The following is a 19413-nucleotide window of genomic DNA, read 5'->3' on the forward strand; positions in this document are numbered from 1 at the left end:
ATATGATCCATGAAAGAAAGCATTGGTAATTTAGACTTTGTTAAAATTAAAAACATCTGCTCTGCAAAAGACACTGTTAAGAAATGAAAAGCCACAGAAAATATTTACAAAACACAAAGCTGATAAAAGAATTGTATACAAAATATACCAAGAACTCTTAAAACCCAACAATAAGAAAACAACCAATTACAAAGTAGGCAAAGTATCTAAACATACATCTCCCGAATAAGATATATAGATGACAAACAAGCTTATGAAAAGATGCACAACATCAAATATCACTCGGGAATTGCAAATTTAAAAAATGAGACCTCTGCATACCTATTAAAATGGCTGAATGTGAAACACTAAGAGTGTAGAGCAATAGGAACTCTCATTCATGGCCGATGGAATGCAAAATGGTACAACCACTTTGGACAAGTTTAACAGTTTTTTACAAAGCTAACCATAGTCTTACCATATGATTCAGCAGTGGTACTCCAAGATAATTACCTAAATGAGTTGAAATTTTATGTCCACTCAAAAACCTACATACAAGTGTTAATAGCAGCTTTATTCATAATTGCCAAAAATTGGAAGGAATCAAGATGTCCTTTAATAGGGCAATGTAGAAATTGTGGTACATCCATACAATGGAATTTTACCCAGTGATAAGAAGAAATGAGCTATCAAGCCACGGAAAGACATGCAGGAACATTAAATGCGTATTGCTGAGTAAATAAGCCAGTATGTGAATGCTGCAGTGTATGTTTCCAGCTATATAACATTCCTGAAAAAGCTAAACAATAGAGAGTAAAAAGATCAGTGACCTCCAAGCGTTCAGAGAGAGCAAGGAAAAGAGGGAGTGATTAAAGAAGGAACACCAGATTTGGGCGGCAGTGAAAGGATTCTGTATGACACTGTAATGGCAGACACGGTGTTACCCATTTGTTAAAACACTTAGAACTGTGCACCACAAGGAGTGAACCCTAATAAACTGTGGACCTTAGTTGATAATAATGCATCATTATCAGTTCCTTGATGATAACAAATGTGCCACACTAAAGCAAGAGGTTAATAACTGGATAAACTGTAAGGAGGGTACGGTAGGAAAAGATGGTATGTGAGAACTCTGTACATTCTGCATAATTTTTCTATTAATCTAGAGCTGCTCTAAAAATAAGATCTATTAATTAAAAAAAAACAGGTAACAATGTTGCATTTTATATATTTTTTTTACCGTTATCTTTTCTATTCTCTTTCATCATTCAGGCATGAAGGAAAAAATAATCTCATTTTTTAAACTTGCTCTGTCCAAAGTGTATGATAATACATGAAACCATGCCATACCTCTTAGGGGACAAAAAACATTCAGAATTTATTTTGGTATTAAGATTAAAGATTAAGACCAACTTCCAGGTAAGCCACATGTAAGGTTTAAGAGCAAGTGTTTTCGTTCCAATGATGTTGCAGAAATGAGAGAATGAGGTGTATGATTTGAAATATTCAAATCCTTGAAGGTTTCTGCACTAGCATTAAATGAAAACTAACAGCATAGTTTCAACTTCTTGTTTGATATCATTAATGTACAAATGATCTTTGCCAGAGCTCCTTCCCTTATTGCAATGGCCTTCTTCACTGCTTTCTCTCCAGCAGCTTTGTTTCCCGGCCCCTGTATGGCCTTCCCAGCTTCAACCACATGGAAGCCATGGAATACAGAGGAGAATGCTTTCTGGAGGGTTTAACGATTTCCTGTCCATATCACGGGGCTCCTTCCCAGTCCTGCATATACAAGCAGACACCCATGACTGGGTACATCATGTGCCATATGTACACATTGCTGTCCTCAAACACGGAGCTCATCTTCTCCTGGCTGAGCTCACAGATATTCAGCATCTCGCGAGGGCATTTGTAGTGCTTGGCCCCCCAGAACTCCTCCAGGACATTGCGTGCATATCTGATCGTGTCAGAGATTATTTCTGCCTTTGGGGGAATGGCTGAGCTTCTGGATTTCCAATTTGGCCTTATCCTTGTCTTTGGTCGTATACTCCTGGCACTGACAGGTAAAATAGTAAGACTCTCTTCACGGGTCACTCCTGTCTTCTGTTGGGTACAGGAGGTCAACATAGCTGATACAAACCTCCTCTCCCAGGTTGATATCCTGTACAGCTCTTACTTCTGCCAGGATCCCCTTGTAGGTCACAATGACAGTGGGGCAACAACTATGATTCATCAGCGCAACCTCAGGAAATATTGCCTGGGGAAACATCCCAAATGAGAAAGCTCTGCCTCTTCAGTTGTAAAGCCATTACAGTGAAACTGTGCAAAGAGTACCACCAAGTTATCACTGCCAGGGAACTGGAGGTGCTTGGAGGGAAAGTGACGAAGAGCAGCGATGTCACCTGAATTAAGTCCTTCTACTCATTGTCTGATTTATCCAGATGTGATTCAAACTCCTTCACAGCTAACAGTTTCTCTGAAGGTGTTTTTTCTGGGTGGATCTTCTGTTTGGCCGGAACCCTTGCAGTTAGCCTTACCATCTCTGAGGGATTCCAGTCCAACCTCCGCCCCCCACAAAACAACCCATGCAAGAACATTCCATCTTGTGCATAAGCCAATCGTCTTTCTAACGGTGTCTTTCGGACACTCCCTGTTGCAGTAAAATGCCTGCTTGCATGTTCCCATTTGAACAATCCTTTTTTCCTGGCAAAGCAGTACTTGCAGTGGTTGCTGCATTCCTTGACTGTGAGCATGTGGGCGTAGGCCTGGAGGGGAGGACAGAGTTCCCCACGTGGAAGGGCTCAGACCCACATCCCCTGCCTCTTGCCCAGGCAGTAGAAGCACTCCAGGCCACTGTGGTCTGCAGCCATCAAGCGGGCAGTGGGACCGCAGCACCAGAGCAATGGTTCCTCCTCCCTGTGAGCTATTACTGGAGAGGTGTCACCCAATGCTGCAGGGCTGGCAAGTTCTAATACTTTTTAATGACTATTCAGAGTAGTTGTGTGAAATTAACTGGAGCGCTATTATAACACTGTTAGTTTCAAAGGAAACTCTGCATAACGTGCATACATCTAGGTGGTCTAGTCATTTAATATACTTAGTACGTTTTAACAGATTTTAACAAGACCTTTTCATGAACTATAGGGTCCAAGGTCCTATTGTTCGATGTGGAAAACTCTAGTGAACATGATCTTCATACTGAAGACATACTTATGAGCCTAAATTCCTTGACAAGGGCTGTATCTTATGTAAGATATTCTATCCCAACTAGCCTTATGCATATACTTTTTAAATGTTTGTCAAATAAATAACAGAATGAATGAATGAATGAATGAACGAATGCATATGTGAGTTGTATAACAACTCATGATTTAATCCTTTCTATTGATTCCTAGTTTTCATTTACAGCCAATAAATAATGTGATATTCGCTATTCCTCCGCTTGACTCCAATGAGCAAAAGATAGTCATAAGCCTCATCTACAAATTCTTTGATGCACCTTGACTAAAAATTTTAAAGGGAGTCAGAAGCTGTTAATATTAGCATTTTCGTTAGAAGTTCAAATGGAAATCTATTATCATAAAGAATATAAGTCTCACAAAAAACCATTTTTACATGTTGTTAATTAGATAAAAGAGGTTTACATGAGTTGTCATAAAATACTAATTGATACTTATTTATGCCATCACAATTTGAGGTTTTCATTTAGATGTTTCTTAAAAAGGGCAAAAAAAAAAATAGGGGGCGCCTGGGTGGCTCAGTCGGTTAAGCATGCGACTTCATCTCAGGTCATGATCGCATGGTTCTTGAGTTCGAGCCTCGTGTCAGGCTCTGTGCAGACAGCTCAGAGCCTGGAGCCTGCTTCACATTCTGTATGTGTGTCTCTCTCTCTCTGCTCCTCCCCTGCTCATGCTCTCTCTCTCTCTCCCTCAAAAAAAAAAAAAAAAGTTTTATTAAATGGGAAACAAAATTCTGTAATATTGAAATTGTTCAAAAATGAATCCAAATATTGCTTTATAAACTTGAGATTAAAACTATGTTTTAGGGAACTATATTTGTTAGAAAACATACTCACATAAATTGCAATCTATGTTGACATAGGGGGTTAGTTTTATCTTATTAATAATGAGTTTATTATGGCCTCACTGAGATAGCTCAAACTAACCAATAAATATAAAGATTATGTAGATTTTCTTAAAATTAGAGAATTAGCTAAATCTCATCTCTGGTTGTAAATACTAATTTTACAGATAAAAATGATTACAAGTTTAAAATACAATTCAAACTCCAAATGTACTTAGATTGTTGGATACCTAGACTGATTTGGATGGCACAAAGGAAAGTGGCTGTATTGGAAACTTTGCAGACTTGAGATTTTAAAAACTTTAGTGAAAAGAATCCATATCAGGAACAAGGCCACTCAGGGATTATGTTGCAAGGGAGAAGAACATGGTAGAGCTGCTACACTGAATGCTAAGAAATACCTCCAATTTCAATAGGAAGAGGAGTCTATGAAGGAAAATCAGAAAGAATAGCCAGGTTAGTGTTGTTGAAACATTTCTGAACTTCCACCATTTACTTCTTCTATCTTATTATATCTACTTCTTTTTGTCATTTATTAAAATTGCAGAATAACAAATGAGAATCAGTATGCAAGGCATACAGATTCTCTTACCTAGAAAGGTTACATAGTACGTGGTTAATAATACCAAATAGAAAATAAGCACAATACACAGCTTTTTTTTTTTTTTAACAGTTTTTTTGTATCATCTCTTACTAGCTACTTCACTGTGGGGGATAAGCTTGGGAATCCCCTGGGCTTATACCAATGGGTTAACAAGGCATAAATAAATACAAAGCTATAAAATGCTCACACCTGAGTTTGGCTAAACCAGATTGGCACTCCAAGAATAGGGGGATGCAAAGACCCCGAGAATAGGGAGGCACAAAGGCGCCAGGAATAAGGAGTTGCAAAGGCACCCAAAATAGAGAGAGGGTGCAGAGCCCCTAAACTAGAGAGGGAGAGACAAAGTCCTGAAACAGAAGTGGTGCAAAGGTGCCCAATACATACGTATACGAAATAAACAAGATTAGATGTTCAGGGTGGAAGACTATGGACCGCTGCGTTGCAGGCAAAGCAGCCCAGAGCGGAGACGGTTAACAAAAGAAAAGGTGCCTTGTTAACCCTGAGGTTATTCCCCCTGTCTGTCTCATCCCCTAGGCTGGCAAAGATAAACAGGCATGGCGCCTCCTGTCTGCTGTTAACAACCATCTACCCATCTGCCCAGCTCCTGGATTTTGTTCTATATTGACCCAAACCCCAAATACTGTGTATTTTCAAACACCCCCCCTTTTCCCTCACATCCCAAGTTAATGTTCCTAGTTTGTCTCTTTGTACACACTCATCACGTTTGTAAGCCTTCTGATCTGAATAAATATGGGGCAAGGACCCTTATTCGAGGCTCTTGTCTTTTCCCAGACATTAGCCATCTCTTGCTTTAATCCAGCATCCACTCTTTTGCTGGCCAAGAGAACTTTAAACTTAGAGTCTACGACACTTCACCTTAGGTAAGTTAGTAAGCCTCTCCATGCCTGTTTCCTCTTCAGTAAAAGAGACACTACTATGACTTATACTACCTGCATCATATCACAATATTGCTGTGAAGAATAAATTACATACATGGAAATAATCTAGCAGGGTGATTTGCACATAGTAAATGCTCAATGGATGATATACCTTATTATTGTAGCATAGTAATTTTATTTTTATTTAAATTCAAGTAGTTAATATACACTGTAATATTGGTTTCAAGAGTAAAACCTAGTGATTCACTACTTTCATATAACACCCAGTGCTCATCCCAAAGAGTGCCCTCCTCAATGCCCAACACCCATCTTGCCTATCCCCCCTCCATGAACCCTCAGCTTGTTCTCTGTATTTATGATTCTCTTATGGTTTGTCTCCATCTCTGTTTTCTTATTTTGCCTTCCCTTCTCCTATGTTCATCTGTTGTATTTCTTAAATCCCACATGAGTGAAATCATGTATTTGTCTCTTAATACACTCTAGTTCTGTCTACACTGCTGTAAATGGCAAGAGTTCATTCTTTTTGATTGCTGAGTAATATTCCATTGTGTGTGTGTGTGTGTGTGTGTGTGTGTGTGTGTGTGTGTGTATACATCTTCTTTATCCATTCATCAATTGGTGGACATTTGGGTTCTTTCCATAATTTGGCTATTGTCAATATTGCTATAAATATTCGGGTGCATGTTCCCCTATCAAATCAGCATTTTCATATCCTTTGGATAAATACCTAGTAGTACACTACTAGGCAGTTAGTAATTATAAATGGATGAGAGGAAAAGGTCAATCTTGTCCTAAGTGCCAGAAACAACAAGTCCTTATGAAATTCAATTTAAACAAAAAAGGTTATCGAAAGAGTCATATTATCTGTCTCATTATGTTTGTTGTCTAATTCTTTCTGGATTTCTTTTTTTTTTTTTTTTAGATTCTATAATTAGGCATATTTTGATGGCAAAATGTGGTTCTTTGAAACCACAGAAATCAAAGGGAAGATTTACATTCCAAAACCCACCATACTTATTGTAAAAGCTAGATCCCCAAGCGTTAAAACAGTGTCTGATATATAGTTAGCACTGAGTAAATATTCACTGAATGCATAAATGAAAGCTTCTGAAAGTATTTTTATTCCTGTTTGGTAATTTGATCAGTACTCTCCCTACAGCTCTTCAGTGTAAAAGAATCATGGAGCGTTGGAGTTGAAAAGGGCATCTCATCCAACAACCAATGCAGTGACTGACCCTCTTCTAACAGTTTAGTGAAGGGCAGTCTAATTAGCTCTACTAGTTCCAGAGGAAGTTCTTTATATCTGGAGACAACTCTAGCACCAATTTAAGCCTTTTATTGAGCCACAAACTCACTCCCTGTTGTTAGCTGGTCCATAGGGAAATAAAATAGTTTGTTGTATGTAACCATGAGCTAAGAACAATATATAGCTGTCTCTTGCTAAGTTCCAAGTACTTAGAGCAGTGTCAGGCATATGTAAGTCTCCTGTAAATATTCACTAAGTATTATACTGTTAATGTACACTTCATTAATTACTGGTTGATTTTTAACCATTCAAGCATTTTCTACATTGGCTCCCACAAACCACATTCTTGTCCATCCTACACATTTTGTGTTGAGCAGATTTGGGAAAGAGGACACCATCAGTCATCTTTAATAAACTTTATTTCATTAGATGATAGAATTTATCACAGTCATTCATGCTTGGATTTTTTTTTCCTTTAGTATATATTTTTTAATGTTATTAAATGCTAAAGATTAGAAAAGGTGTCCTAATCTGGTAAACAGAAAATAAATGTCATGAACATCTACTTTTATTTTGAAGCTTTTGTGTATTATGCTTTTTAAAAATGCTATGTAACTTTTTATACTGTTATGAACTAATAAGAAATATATTGAACCCTTGAAAATTAATTTTGTCTTTAGAATACCTGCAAGGCTCTTTGTCAACCCACATCAGGATTAGCCTAATTATATCCTAATTGGGGTAAATTCATATATTCAAGCTAGTTAACCAAGAATGATGACAATAGCTTGGTTAGAAGGCAACTCTGTCAAGCTATAGCATATATAGCTGTTAATGCATCTATCGTGACTATAAAAGTAAAACAAAAAAAGTATTAAAGACCAGGCATCTTTGCAATTCAAGAAAATATCCATTATGTTGGGAGAGCTTTTATGAAAACTCAGTTAAAATTAAACTCCTATAGTAGATATTTTAATACTTATAGAGTCTAATCATTATTGAACATTTTTCTTCAACTTTCTACTTTTATTTGTATTTGAATTTTTTTCTATTTTAAAACCATCAAATAATCTCTAGGTAATATAAAATGGGTATTGTAAATAAATATCTTAACTGTGTGTGAACAAGAATATTTGTTATCACTCATATAAATCAATGAATAAATGTTATGTGTTATATGCATTTCAAAATGACAATCTCAGAATAATTCTGGTTTTAAAACCAATTTGAATGCTAAAACTCATCAAAAATCATCAACCTGGGGCGCCTGGGTGGCTCAGTCAGCTAAGCCTCCAGCTCTTGACTTCGTCTCACATCATGATCTCACAGTTTGTGAGTTTGAGCCCCACATCAGACTCTGTGCTGACAGCATGGAGCCTGCTTGGGATTCTCTCTCTCTCCTGCTCTGTCTGCCCCTCCTCCACTCATGTGCTTGGTTTCTCTCTCTCTCTCTCTCTCAAAAAAAAAAAAATCAATAAAATTTAAAAAAGTTTTTTTTTTAAATCATCAATCTTTCTGAGTATCTCTCTCCATCACCTCATTGATCAATGAAGTAGTATACCCACCTAATATTAGTCATTTTTCTAACATACAAAATATATAAGGATTTAATTTCAAGTTCATAATTACACAAATCAAGAAGAAATTAGGGGATAATTATTTTAAATTTTGGTTATGAACTAGGTAAATATTCATAGGTAGATAAATATTTGAGGTGAATGAATAAATGAACAAATAATAAAAGATAAGATGTCACAGTTACATATTTTTTCCTATTAAGATTAGATAACAGAAAATTCTGCTAATGAGGGCACAAATACAGCTTAAACATTATTTCCTGGATAACTGATTTTTCCACATGGCATTCAATTTTATTTCATTTGTTAAAACATCTGTAATACACAGAACCAAAAAAAAAAAAAAAAAGAAAGAAAGAAAGAAAGAAAAGCTAGTCCTACTTAAATCAAAATAGGAAATAATAGTGGTGTTTAACTATATGATCAAATGCAGCCTTGTTTTCAGTTCCCATGGAGCCCTCATACGTCTCTGCAACAAAGACTTTTCTTTACGTGCCTTATGCAAGAAAAGCCCTATTTTTTTTTTTAATTTTTTTTCCACGTTTTTATTTTTATTTTTGGGACAGAGAGAGACAGAGCATGAACGGGGGAGGGGCAGAGAGAGAGGGAGACACAGAATCGGAAACAGGCTCCAGGCTCTGAGCCATCAGCCCAGAGCCCGACGCGGGGCTCGAACTCACGGACCGCGAGATCGTGACCTGGCTGAAGTCGGACGCTTAACCGACTGCGCCACCCAGGCGCCCCAAGAAAAGCCCTATTAAATAAAAGAATGAAATTTGGCACTTGTTCCCCCTCACATATGTACTGAAAATTCCATTACTTGTGTCAATTTCTAATGCTAGACAAATCCCTGTTACTTGTGTCAATTTATAATACTAGACAAATTCACACAGGGTCTTAGACATGTATAAAAAGGGAGAATGGAAGAGCTACTTGACTGCTTAATGCTATTTATTCTTTTAATTCCAGAATGGCATCAAATACCAATCATTTCTATTATCTTTTGTGAAAATGCTTTTAGTGAAAAGGCAGACTCCCACTGCTTTCTTTTCAGTAGTAAACTGAAACCATAAACTTCTCTCAACTTAAAATCATCCCAGTGTGATCATATTTGTTAAATAAGTTTTCAAAACGCATCTGCCATCATTATTACTCCTGTTTTATTATTTTTCATTTCCTTCATTCAGAAAGAGACAAAAGATTATCCAAATGCTTGTCACTAATCTATTCAATATCCCCTTCCTCCTTTTCAGATTTTTTATCTGTTCCTTGAAACTTTATTAACTTTTCCATTAAATCTTAGTGTGTATACCTGAAAGGGCTTTTCTTTTCTTTTTTTTTTTTTTTAACGTTTATTTATTTTTGAGACAGAGAGAGACAGAGCATGAAAGGGGGAGGGTCAGAGAGAGGGAGACACAGAATTTGAAACAGGCTCCAGGCTCCGAGCTGTCAGCACAGAGCCCGACGCGGGGCTCGAACTCACTGACCGCGAGATCATGACCTGAGCCGAAGTTGGCCGCTTAACCGACTGAACCACCCAGGCGCCCCATGAAAGGGCTTTTCAACCACAATTGATCTTTTTATTCCTTCACTACCTTTAGGACTTAATTGAAATGTCCTTTTCTCCTTCAGGATTTGTCCTTAAAGTAAGAATCTACAAATATTTCATAATTATACAATTGATCCTTGAAAAATGCAAGGTTTGGTCAAAAATCTACATATAACTTTTGACTTCCCCCAAACTTAACTACTAATAGCCTTTACCAATAAACAGTTGATGAACATATATTTTGTATATTATATGTATTATACAGTGTATTCTTACAATAAACTAAGACAGAGAAAAGAAAATTAAAAGATAAAATACATTTACAGTACTGTTAACAATTCTCATATAAGTGGACCCAAATACTTCAAACCCATTGTTCAAGGGTCAACTGTAATGTGGGGGGAAAAAAAGTGTCTTCTGATTTAGAATGTGAGTAAAAGGGTTAGTCCCCACATCATATAGTAATAAGAGAAAGCAGAGAGCAATGAAAAAGGAATGCCAGAGCCCATTTGTATACATTGCCTCAACACATTGTGAATACCTAAAGTTGCAAATCTTGATCTTTATTATCCTTCCCTTCAACCACAAACTCCTACTGTTTCAATTAACTTACTCTCTCACTCTTATCATCTATGATGCCTCTGGTCCTTTAATCCTTCCTATTAATAATATAAAAACTAGCATTCATTCACAAAGTATTCTTCATTATTTTATTTATTCTTCCTAACAGTCTGAATTATTATCCCCATTTGAGAGATAATGAGACTCAGAGAGACTTAGAGACTCACCCAAGATCACACTGCCAGGACTTCTGATATCAGGATAAATGGAGATATTGGGTGCTTTATTCTTATCTTTTAAAAAAAATTTTTTTTAACATTTATTAATTTTTGAGAGACAGAGTGCAAACAGAGGAGGGCCAGAGAGAGAGGGAGACACAGAATCTGAAGCAGACTCCAGGCTCTGAGCTGTCAGCAGAGCCTGATGTGGGGCTCGAACCCATGAACTATGAGATCATGACGTGAGCCGAAGTCAGATGCTTAACTGACTGAGCCGTCCCGGCGTCCCTGCTTTATTCTTATATCAATCACATACATTATAGAAAAAGATACATAAAATATTAAAAGAAGAAAGTATAGCCATCCTAAAAATAAGAAGGTAAACTTTTGGAGGACCATAAATTATGCAGGAGAAAACTGTGTTCCATATAATGAAATGGTGAAAGCTGGGAAGAGAAGTCCAAAGAAAACAAGCTCCCAAGTTCTCCATCTGACAGGTTATAATGTCCATTGCATATTCTATCAGTGGCTCCAACCAAACTTTAACATATGTTTCTATACTTCCCATAATATGTGCTGTCTAAGCAGAGACCATAGTGTTTCAGGCAATCTCAGCTGCATAAGGAATGCACCATTAACAATGTCCAAGTGTTGGAATAGTACCAACTCCATGAAAGACTACAAACTCAGTAAAGGTTAGGGAAGGGTCAGAGACTGTAGAGAATTCAAACTGTAATTTTCAAATAAGTAAAATTAATACACTTAAATAACAGATTATTGTCTATATGAAAGAATAGGTACTTATGAAAAACAAGCAACTAGAAATTCTAGAACTAAATATTGGTCTTCTGCTTCCAAGTTCCATATTTTCTCCTCTGATATCATAGTTAACCCCAACAAAGACATACAGGTGCATATACATGCTTTGGCTTATTTATGTAGCTTCCTCATTACTTTGTCTTGATATATAGTCTTGACCTCATAGTCAATCAGAAGAACCTGTTATTCTCTTGTCTCCACATCTTCTCTGCACCTCGCAAATTCCTAATCTTATGGTTCTCAACCTTAGCCGCATACTGAGATATATGTGGAAACTTTAAAACTAACAAAACAAACACTATAGCCACCCTAGATGAACTAAATCAGATCCTCTTGGAGTTGGACTCATACACTGATATTCTTTTTAAAACTTCCTTACATGATTCTATAAGAATTGCTTGTTTTTTGTTTAAGAAAGGGCTATTCACTAAATGTGTGCTTTCCCCTTCCATAGTACAAGGTGGTCTCTAGGAAGCAGCTGCCTAGCTAGAGAGTCATTCTCCAGCATTGCCTATACCAAGGTAGGGCCGGGTGATTAATTCTCATCATTAGAATGTGAACTGAAATAATGTATTTCACTTTTGAGAAAGGAAGTTTCTAAGAAGCAGTGTATATTCTTTGTTCTCTCTTTTCCCATCTGTTGACTAGATTCAGGAGATTGCAAGAGTCTAGCAAATGCAAAATCACAAGATGGAAGGAGCCTAAATCTGTGAATCACTATTTAAAGTTATACTCCAACCAAGTCCTTTATCATCATAAAACTGCTGAAAAAGATTTATTATAAGTCTCTAAAATTCTGAGGTTTGTTTCATCAGCTAGAGTTACCCTGATCAATAGTGGAAGGGGTACCTTTAAGTGGGGTGCTGCTGTGATAAAAATCTCAAGTATGTGGCATTACATTTGTGATCAGGAAGCAGGCATCAGAAAAATAACCACCAGAGGCTGGGTAATTTGGAATAGTGGTAAAAAATATTCTGTAAATATTACCTTCAATAATTTGAACAGCAGACCAAATACCTATAATCTTGTAGCTCTATAGCAGTGTTCTCAAGTGGGGATGATGTGGCAGGAGCACATTTGGCACAGGCTGAAGACAAAAGGGAAATGCAAATTTCAGTTATTTTTCAAGACCAACTCAATTGTTTCGACTCCACTCCTCCTATCAGATTGTGCTTCTTTATGTCACATCAGAATTGATGAGTCCTGCCTTTGCATTCCATCAGCACTGTAACACTTAATTCATTCCTTTTTCTGCATCTTTCGCTCTATTGTAAATCTCTTGAAGTGGATAGTCTTATCCATGTATCCCATACATTGCCTAGGACACGTCTTATGCACAGAAAGTATACATTTAGGGTTTGCTGAGTACACGTTTGCTGAATGTCTACTACTCTGCAAAGCATTGATCCTTGATCTTATAGTATTAACAGACACAAATCACAAAAACCATTTCACAATATACTACAAGTCTCATGGACTCTAAGGCCTTACAGATACAAGTTCTCACATTAGGTGTCCCCAGTGACTGCTCACCCTTGGGCATTCTTTCACACCCAACTTCTAATTGCATGAGACTAGTTACTGTGTGAAGTTGCCAGCTGCCTAAAATGGGGAAGACAGAGTACATTTCTAAGGAATAAAGTTGGTGTAAAGAGTACAAATGATGGTCTTTTAAGGAGGTGAGGGGTTGGAACATGATAAACTAATTTTGATACTTGACTAGCAACCAGGATACCAGAAACAGAAACTACTACGGCTGCCTGTGGGACCAAATGGTCAGAAGCAAAGGCATGTGTGTATATCAGGAAAGGCTAACTAAGAGGACAGAGATAAGAAAATAATGACCTATTTTGCTATTTCAGACCAAGGAAGATGAGCTTTGTTTAGCATTCGATTAAAAAATTATTTTAGCTCCTTAGCCCACCTAGGTAGCTCTGACATTGGAATGCTAATAGAGTTTACTACAGTGGGGAAGCAAAGCAACAATTTTAATTTCCCTTCCAAACTTAAATCCTGCTTCTCAACTGAAGATACAAATCTGGACTTCTGAAAACAGTGACTGGAGGTAGATTTGGGGTCATAAGCATGCAGGAAAAGGAAATGGATAAAGTCACTCAGAATCAGTAAAAAAACAAGAACAAAGAAAAGCTTAAAATGTAGAGGGTATACAAAGAACAAGCCAGTGAAGAAATAAGTAAGTAAAATAAATCATGTGGTCTCCTTACACAGTCCCTATCACATCATGTTGGCTGTTTTATGAGATTACAATCGAAACAGATAGGTTTGTATTGTTTTGTTTCTCAAATACCATTTTCCCACATTAATTTCAAGATCTTTAAGGACAAGAACCATTCATCCTCTTATATTTTCCTAAACCCACCACCCCCAGTAGTCTTACGCACATACTAAGACTCTACCAATTTTTGATTCACTAAATTTAAACCTGGCAAAGAATTCTACTTCACTCACCAACCACCCACCAAAAGTCCAAATCTCTCATAAAAAGCAAGTTCCTAATTTACTTTATCAATATCTATAGGTAAAGCTACTCCCACAGAATTCTTGGCTACTAGGAGTACGGGTTTAAAGAAACACTTTAATGTACAGGTTGGTTTTCTGAGAACTGTTGTTGTATCAAGACTCATCAAGGGGAAAACCTGGCAAGACCAGTAAGAAAACTAAGTCTGTGGCTAATTTCTTAGTGGAGAATGAGAAAGCTAAACACACAGTACATTAAGGGAAGAGAAATTGGGAACTAAGTATTGATGACTTTGGAGCACATACAGGAAGTACCCAAATAGCTTCTGTCATCATCCACTAACCATTCCCAACTACTGATCACATGCATTTAACTTGGCACTGACTTTTTAACATTCTATAAAAAAAAGAAAAGCAGAGATTTCAGGGACCATCTATGAATGAGCTGCACACACTACTAAGCCTGGGACTATGATGCTGCAATACACATCATTACAAAATACATCTCACTTTAGCCCACATTTCCTTTTTTTCCTTCTCTAACCAACTCCTCTTGTATTTCAACCTATCCTTCCTTCTTTCCCCGTATCATCTCATGTCTCCCCCTTTGATCTGTATGGTTCTGAGTGCATACATACTCATGTGGTTTTGATAGTAGCAGTTTCCAGTATCTCCGGTCCAGTAAGATTTCTGTTGGTATAATACTGTGCCCACACCTCGAATTTCTTTGAGACTGTCTCATGAACTAAAGAGAAATGTTTGCAAGAGCTGTTTATTTTCCCAATGGTGGATTTTAAATTAAGTAAGAAAGACTCCTTAGTGAGCATGGCTAACCCGAAATCAAAAGACAGATGATCCAAGTTCAAATGCTATTAGGTTGCAGATAAACAGAAATAAAGCTACAGAGTAGTGAAAGAGGAAGACTAACCTCATGAAAGAGTAAAGGAAAGGTCGGTTGCTGCCACAAGTGCACTGGAAAATAGAGAAGTAAATTCAGACATCCGTTACAGGTCTGGAGGGAGGTTGGTGGCAAGAAATAAAATTTGAAGACTGGAAAGGTTAAGAGGTTAGCCTAGGTTGGACAGTGCAAGTGGAGGCTTTGTCATCAAATACCTGGGTTTAAATTCTTACCTGTAGCCAGGTGATTTTCAGCAATTAAGAGTATGAGCTGAGCAACAGTATTTCCACCATAATTTGAGGGTTATACAAGTACATTGTTTAGAACATAACATGATATTCAGTAATGGGGAGATTTTATACTTATGTTTAAGGATAAAAGGGTCTAAAACAAACTGTAGCCTACCCATGTTGCCAGCTTTTGGAAAAGAGCAAATAGGTATAAACCTAAAAAACAATAGCAGTCTCTCACAGGCTAGAGAAAGAGTCACAAGATTCACACTCAAGGCCACAAAACAGTGAACCTTTTACTAGATATTAAAATTTAGAACCACACAGCTTAACAGTAATGTTAATTTTACCACTAGGTGGCAATGATACAGCTGAATTTCACTGACAAGATTAATTTTAAAAATTGAACAAACCCAGACAGAAATTCCAAGAAGCTTTTATACATATTTTCATGTTAGAAAAATGAAAAATTCTTTTATATACAATTTAATTTATAGCAGAATGTATAATTATCTAATTCAAGATGTATGTTAACTTCTGATGCTTTTTTTCCTCTGTGCACTGAGGCAATTCATGCAATAATTTTTAAACAGTTCTAATCACAGAAGTCTTTTTTAAAAAATCTGGACATATATCATGAAGATAACAGAAATTAGGGAAAGCTAAATCTCTTTGAAGTCTTAGAATTCTAAGAAAGGCACTATAAAATGCAAAATATTTTAATAAAAAAGTTAAACCTTTAAAAAAATAACTGAGAGAGGACATTTTATTTTTTAAGGGCCAAAGCATGAAATAATATGGTGACTCACGTTGCTTTTAAATTACAAATTAAACCAATATTCATACATGTAAAGTCTTTTCAATGTGTTGAATAAACATTAAATTTACTAAGCAAATTTAGCAAAATTCTGACTTAATTTTGCTAATGGATTCTGGAATAAATACCTTTTTACAACTGTCAAAAGAGTAAGTCATGAAATTCCTTAAAATTCCTTAAAATTACTTTCCATAATTATTTCTGCTTTCTTCATAAAACAGATCTCAACCTATGGCTTGTTAAAAATAATAACAAAATTTATTCTTTCATTTCTTTTTCTTTTCATATCAAATAAAAAGGAAAGGCATGATAAACTTTTTCAAACTACAGACATTTCCAAGTACACAGTAAAAAAAAAACATAAATTCCCAAGATTCTCCCCCACATATAAGGTGGGAGTTCATACCACCACATGTAACGTTACAAAATCTGTACTATAATTACATGAATAAATAATTACCCAATTCATAAGACCCAATTAAAACAAGCCTATTTATTCCCTTTTCATAAATAACCTAAAGTTCCCCAAATTTTTAATTCACAGTTTTCTACAAATAGATCAGAATATCTCTTTTATATATCAACTTTCAAGTAGTTTTCTAATTTAGTAATCAATTCCTATATTTACTTCATTCGAGAAAACTCTCCCCCTCTTGCTACCTAAACAAACGCAAGAGAATAAAATTATGATGTCTAAGTTATTTTTATAATTCATAGATCAGATTCCTCATATTGGACTTCACTTTAAATTATTACAGATCACCCCGAAATCTAAAATATAGGTATTTCTCATTCTGTCAGTGTATACAGATACACAAAACATAACCATTTAAGATGTCACCACAAAGTAAGAGTACTGTGGCAGCCCTCATAAACCGAACTATAGATTTCAGGAAAGTGCTCAATCTGTTCCGTTGTCTATAATTTTTGTTAGTTTTAGGAAATGCCACTGTAATAGAAGGGATAATTGCAGGTCTACATGTGTATAGGTAATTTGTATCTATACAGAATCAGCTTCCAGTTATCTGTACAAATAAAGGAAGAGACACAGGATGCAAAACACATAATCCTCGAGCCACTTCAGATACATTTTTGTATCTCTATTTCATAGGACTGTGTCTGAGAATTGAGAACACAAAGAAAAGTAAGCCATACTGCAGAGACTGAGTTACAAACACAATTACCAAAACAATGGTAACAATGAAATGCCATTATTGACTTGAATTTGTCATCTTCTGTTTATTTCTGATGGTGGCTCGAAGTTTACGTATCACCAGTTTATCGGGCAGAATCATATCACCTTGCTGTTCTAGATAATCCAATAAGTTTTCAGTCCATTGGAGAGCAGCTGCATGATTAATATGCTTCTCTGGAATCAGTTCTATTTCCTCCTCCTCATTTTCACTAGATTCATCTGTCTGGCCTTGTGCTCTTCTGATGATTTCGCTGTCAGTTAACACTTCATAGCCTGGTTCAGTACTGTCCACTTCAAGCCATTTTTCAATGTTCTCAGTAGTCACATTTTCCAATCCTTTGGTATGTTGTAAAATGGTGGCCACGGTAGCCACAGAAACATCTTCTTCATCAAAGTCCAAGCCTTCTTTCTCCTCTATGGTAGGAAGAATCTTCTTCCATGCTCTGCTAATGGTAACTGGCTTTACTAAATTCCATGCCATTGCTATTTCATAAAGTGCATCTAGCAGAGTTAGCTTCTTCCAGAATGATTTCAGGTCATTACCTTCTTCCAAGTTGTTCTGAAGAAGACCTGCACGATAATTTCTCTTCATTGTCGCTATGACTCCCTGATCTGAGGGCTGGATCAATGAAGCCACATTAGGTGGTAAATACTTAGCAAATATTTGGCCATCGTCTGACCTTAGGACATTTTCATTTGGATGTGTTGGTGAATTATCCAACAAGAGCACAGCCTTTTCCTGTAGGCCTTTAGATCTTAAGTACTCTCGAACTTGTGGCACAAAGATCTTATCAAACCACTGTCGGAAAATGGAAAGATCCATCCATGCACCTTTTTGGCTGAAATAAGAGACTGGCAGGTTTGAGGTGTCAGTTGACTTGAAAGAGCGAGGTTTCTTTGCTTTCCCCACAACACAAAGTTTCAGTTTATGTAAACCTGTTGCATTGGCACAACACATGATAGTGACTCTTTCTTCAATTGACTTGTGCCCTGAGACAGTGCATTTACCTTTGATCACAGAAGTCCTGGAAGGTAGGCATTTCCAAAAGAGTCCAGTTTCATCAGCATTGTAGATTTGTTCAGGCTGTAAGTTCTCTCGTTCAATAAAGTCTCGGAAGTTGTTACAAAAATCTTCCACAGCAGTCTCATCTCCATTTAATCTTTCATTTCTAATGTTAATCTCTCTAATGCTGTGCCGCTGCTTAAAACGAGTTAACCAACCAGCAGAGGGGTTAAAATCACCATCCATGCCCAAAGCATAAAAAAAGAACTCTGCCCTTTTTGCACAAATTGGTCCAGATATGGGATTCCCTTTTGCTCTTTGCTGGTTGAACCATTCTAGCATTGCTCTGTCCAGTTCCTCATACATAGATGGCTTCATAGATTTCCTCTTGGCAAGAAGACTTGTGGAATCAGAACTGCTTGCATAAGTTATAATCTTTTCCTTATTTTTTCTTATATCCCGAACTGTTGTCTCACCAATCCCATAAATCACTGCCAGTTGTTTGGAAGAACCTCCGTCTTCAAGTTTTTTTATTATATCAAGCTTATCTTTAATAGTTAACACCACCCGCTTCCGTTTCCCAGACATGCTGAGGCTGTGGGACTCAGGCCCTTGCCCCACACTCACACTGAAACAATCTACAAAATCCTTCCTTCTTTCACACAGACCCACTTGAGCAGTCTTACAGCCTCAGTCTTTCAACCTTACCAGGAACCTGGTGACCCTGACCCCGTCCCTGGACGGGCTTGGCCGGCAATGAGACGGCAGAGGAAGGTGAGAGGGAAGGAAGTTTGAAGGAACAGGCCTTTAACTTAGATGGGCAGTAGAGGAGGCCCCAAGTCACCGCGGATAATCCGGATTACAAACATTTGTTTTATTCCCCCAGTGGCCGCGATAAAGACTATAACTCCATCGTGACCACAAACCTCCTTCAAGCCCTGATCCAGGGTAAACACGTCCGTCACTAGCCCCTGCCACACCCCAAAGTTACAGCAGAGAGCGGAAGAGCCACGGAGTCGGGGACTAGCCCCTTTCCCCAAGGGAACGGCTACGTTTGATTGCTTCCCCAGCAGCCAACCCCTTCCACCGCAAGCCACACTTCCCCGCGCTGGGCTTAGCTTGGACAGTCCTCCCGGCCCCTCACAGCCCGCCGGGCCCCTCTCCCCACCTCAATTGGAACCAGGACCCGCACCGATCCCTGACTAACGCGCGGCGACCGCTCCTCCCCCAGCACGCGCTCCCGGAAGATGCCCCCTC

The 19413-nt window shown here is 37.5% G+C and overlaps 1 protein-coding gene and 1 pseudogene across 1 annotated transcript; both read right to left on the bottom strand.

Moving 5' to 3' along the window:
• Positions 1 to 1341: 1341 nt before the first annotated feature.
• Positions 1342 to 15320, bottom strand: LOC124505899 (N-lysine methyltransferase SMYD2-like; annotated as a pseudogene).
• Positions 15321 to 16192: 872 nt separating this feature from the next.
• Positions 16193 to 19376, bottom strand: JRKL (JRK like). The gene has a single exon (XM_047070888.1). The coding sequence runs from the start codon at positions 18742 to 18744 to the stop codon at positions 17170 to 17172; it is 1575 nt and encodes a 524-aa protein (XP_046926844.1). The 5' UTR covers positions 18745 to 19376; the 3' UTR covers positions 16193 to 17169.
• Between the last annotated feature and the right edge of the window lie 37 nt (positions 19377 to 19413).

This window comes from Lynx rufus, unplaced genomic scaffold (genome assembly GCF_022079265.1).
Source record: "Lynx rufus isolate CCGP_SWC_20201006 ecotype Redwood Valley unplaced genomic scaffold, mLynRuf1.p SCAF_9, whole genome shotgun sequence".
NCBI lineage: Eukaryota > Metazoa > Chordata > Mammalia > Carnivora > Felidae > Lynx > Lynx rufus.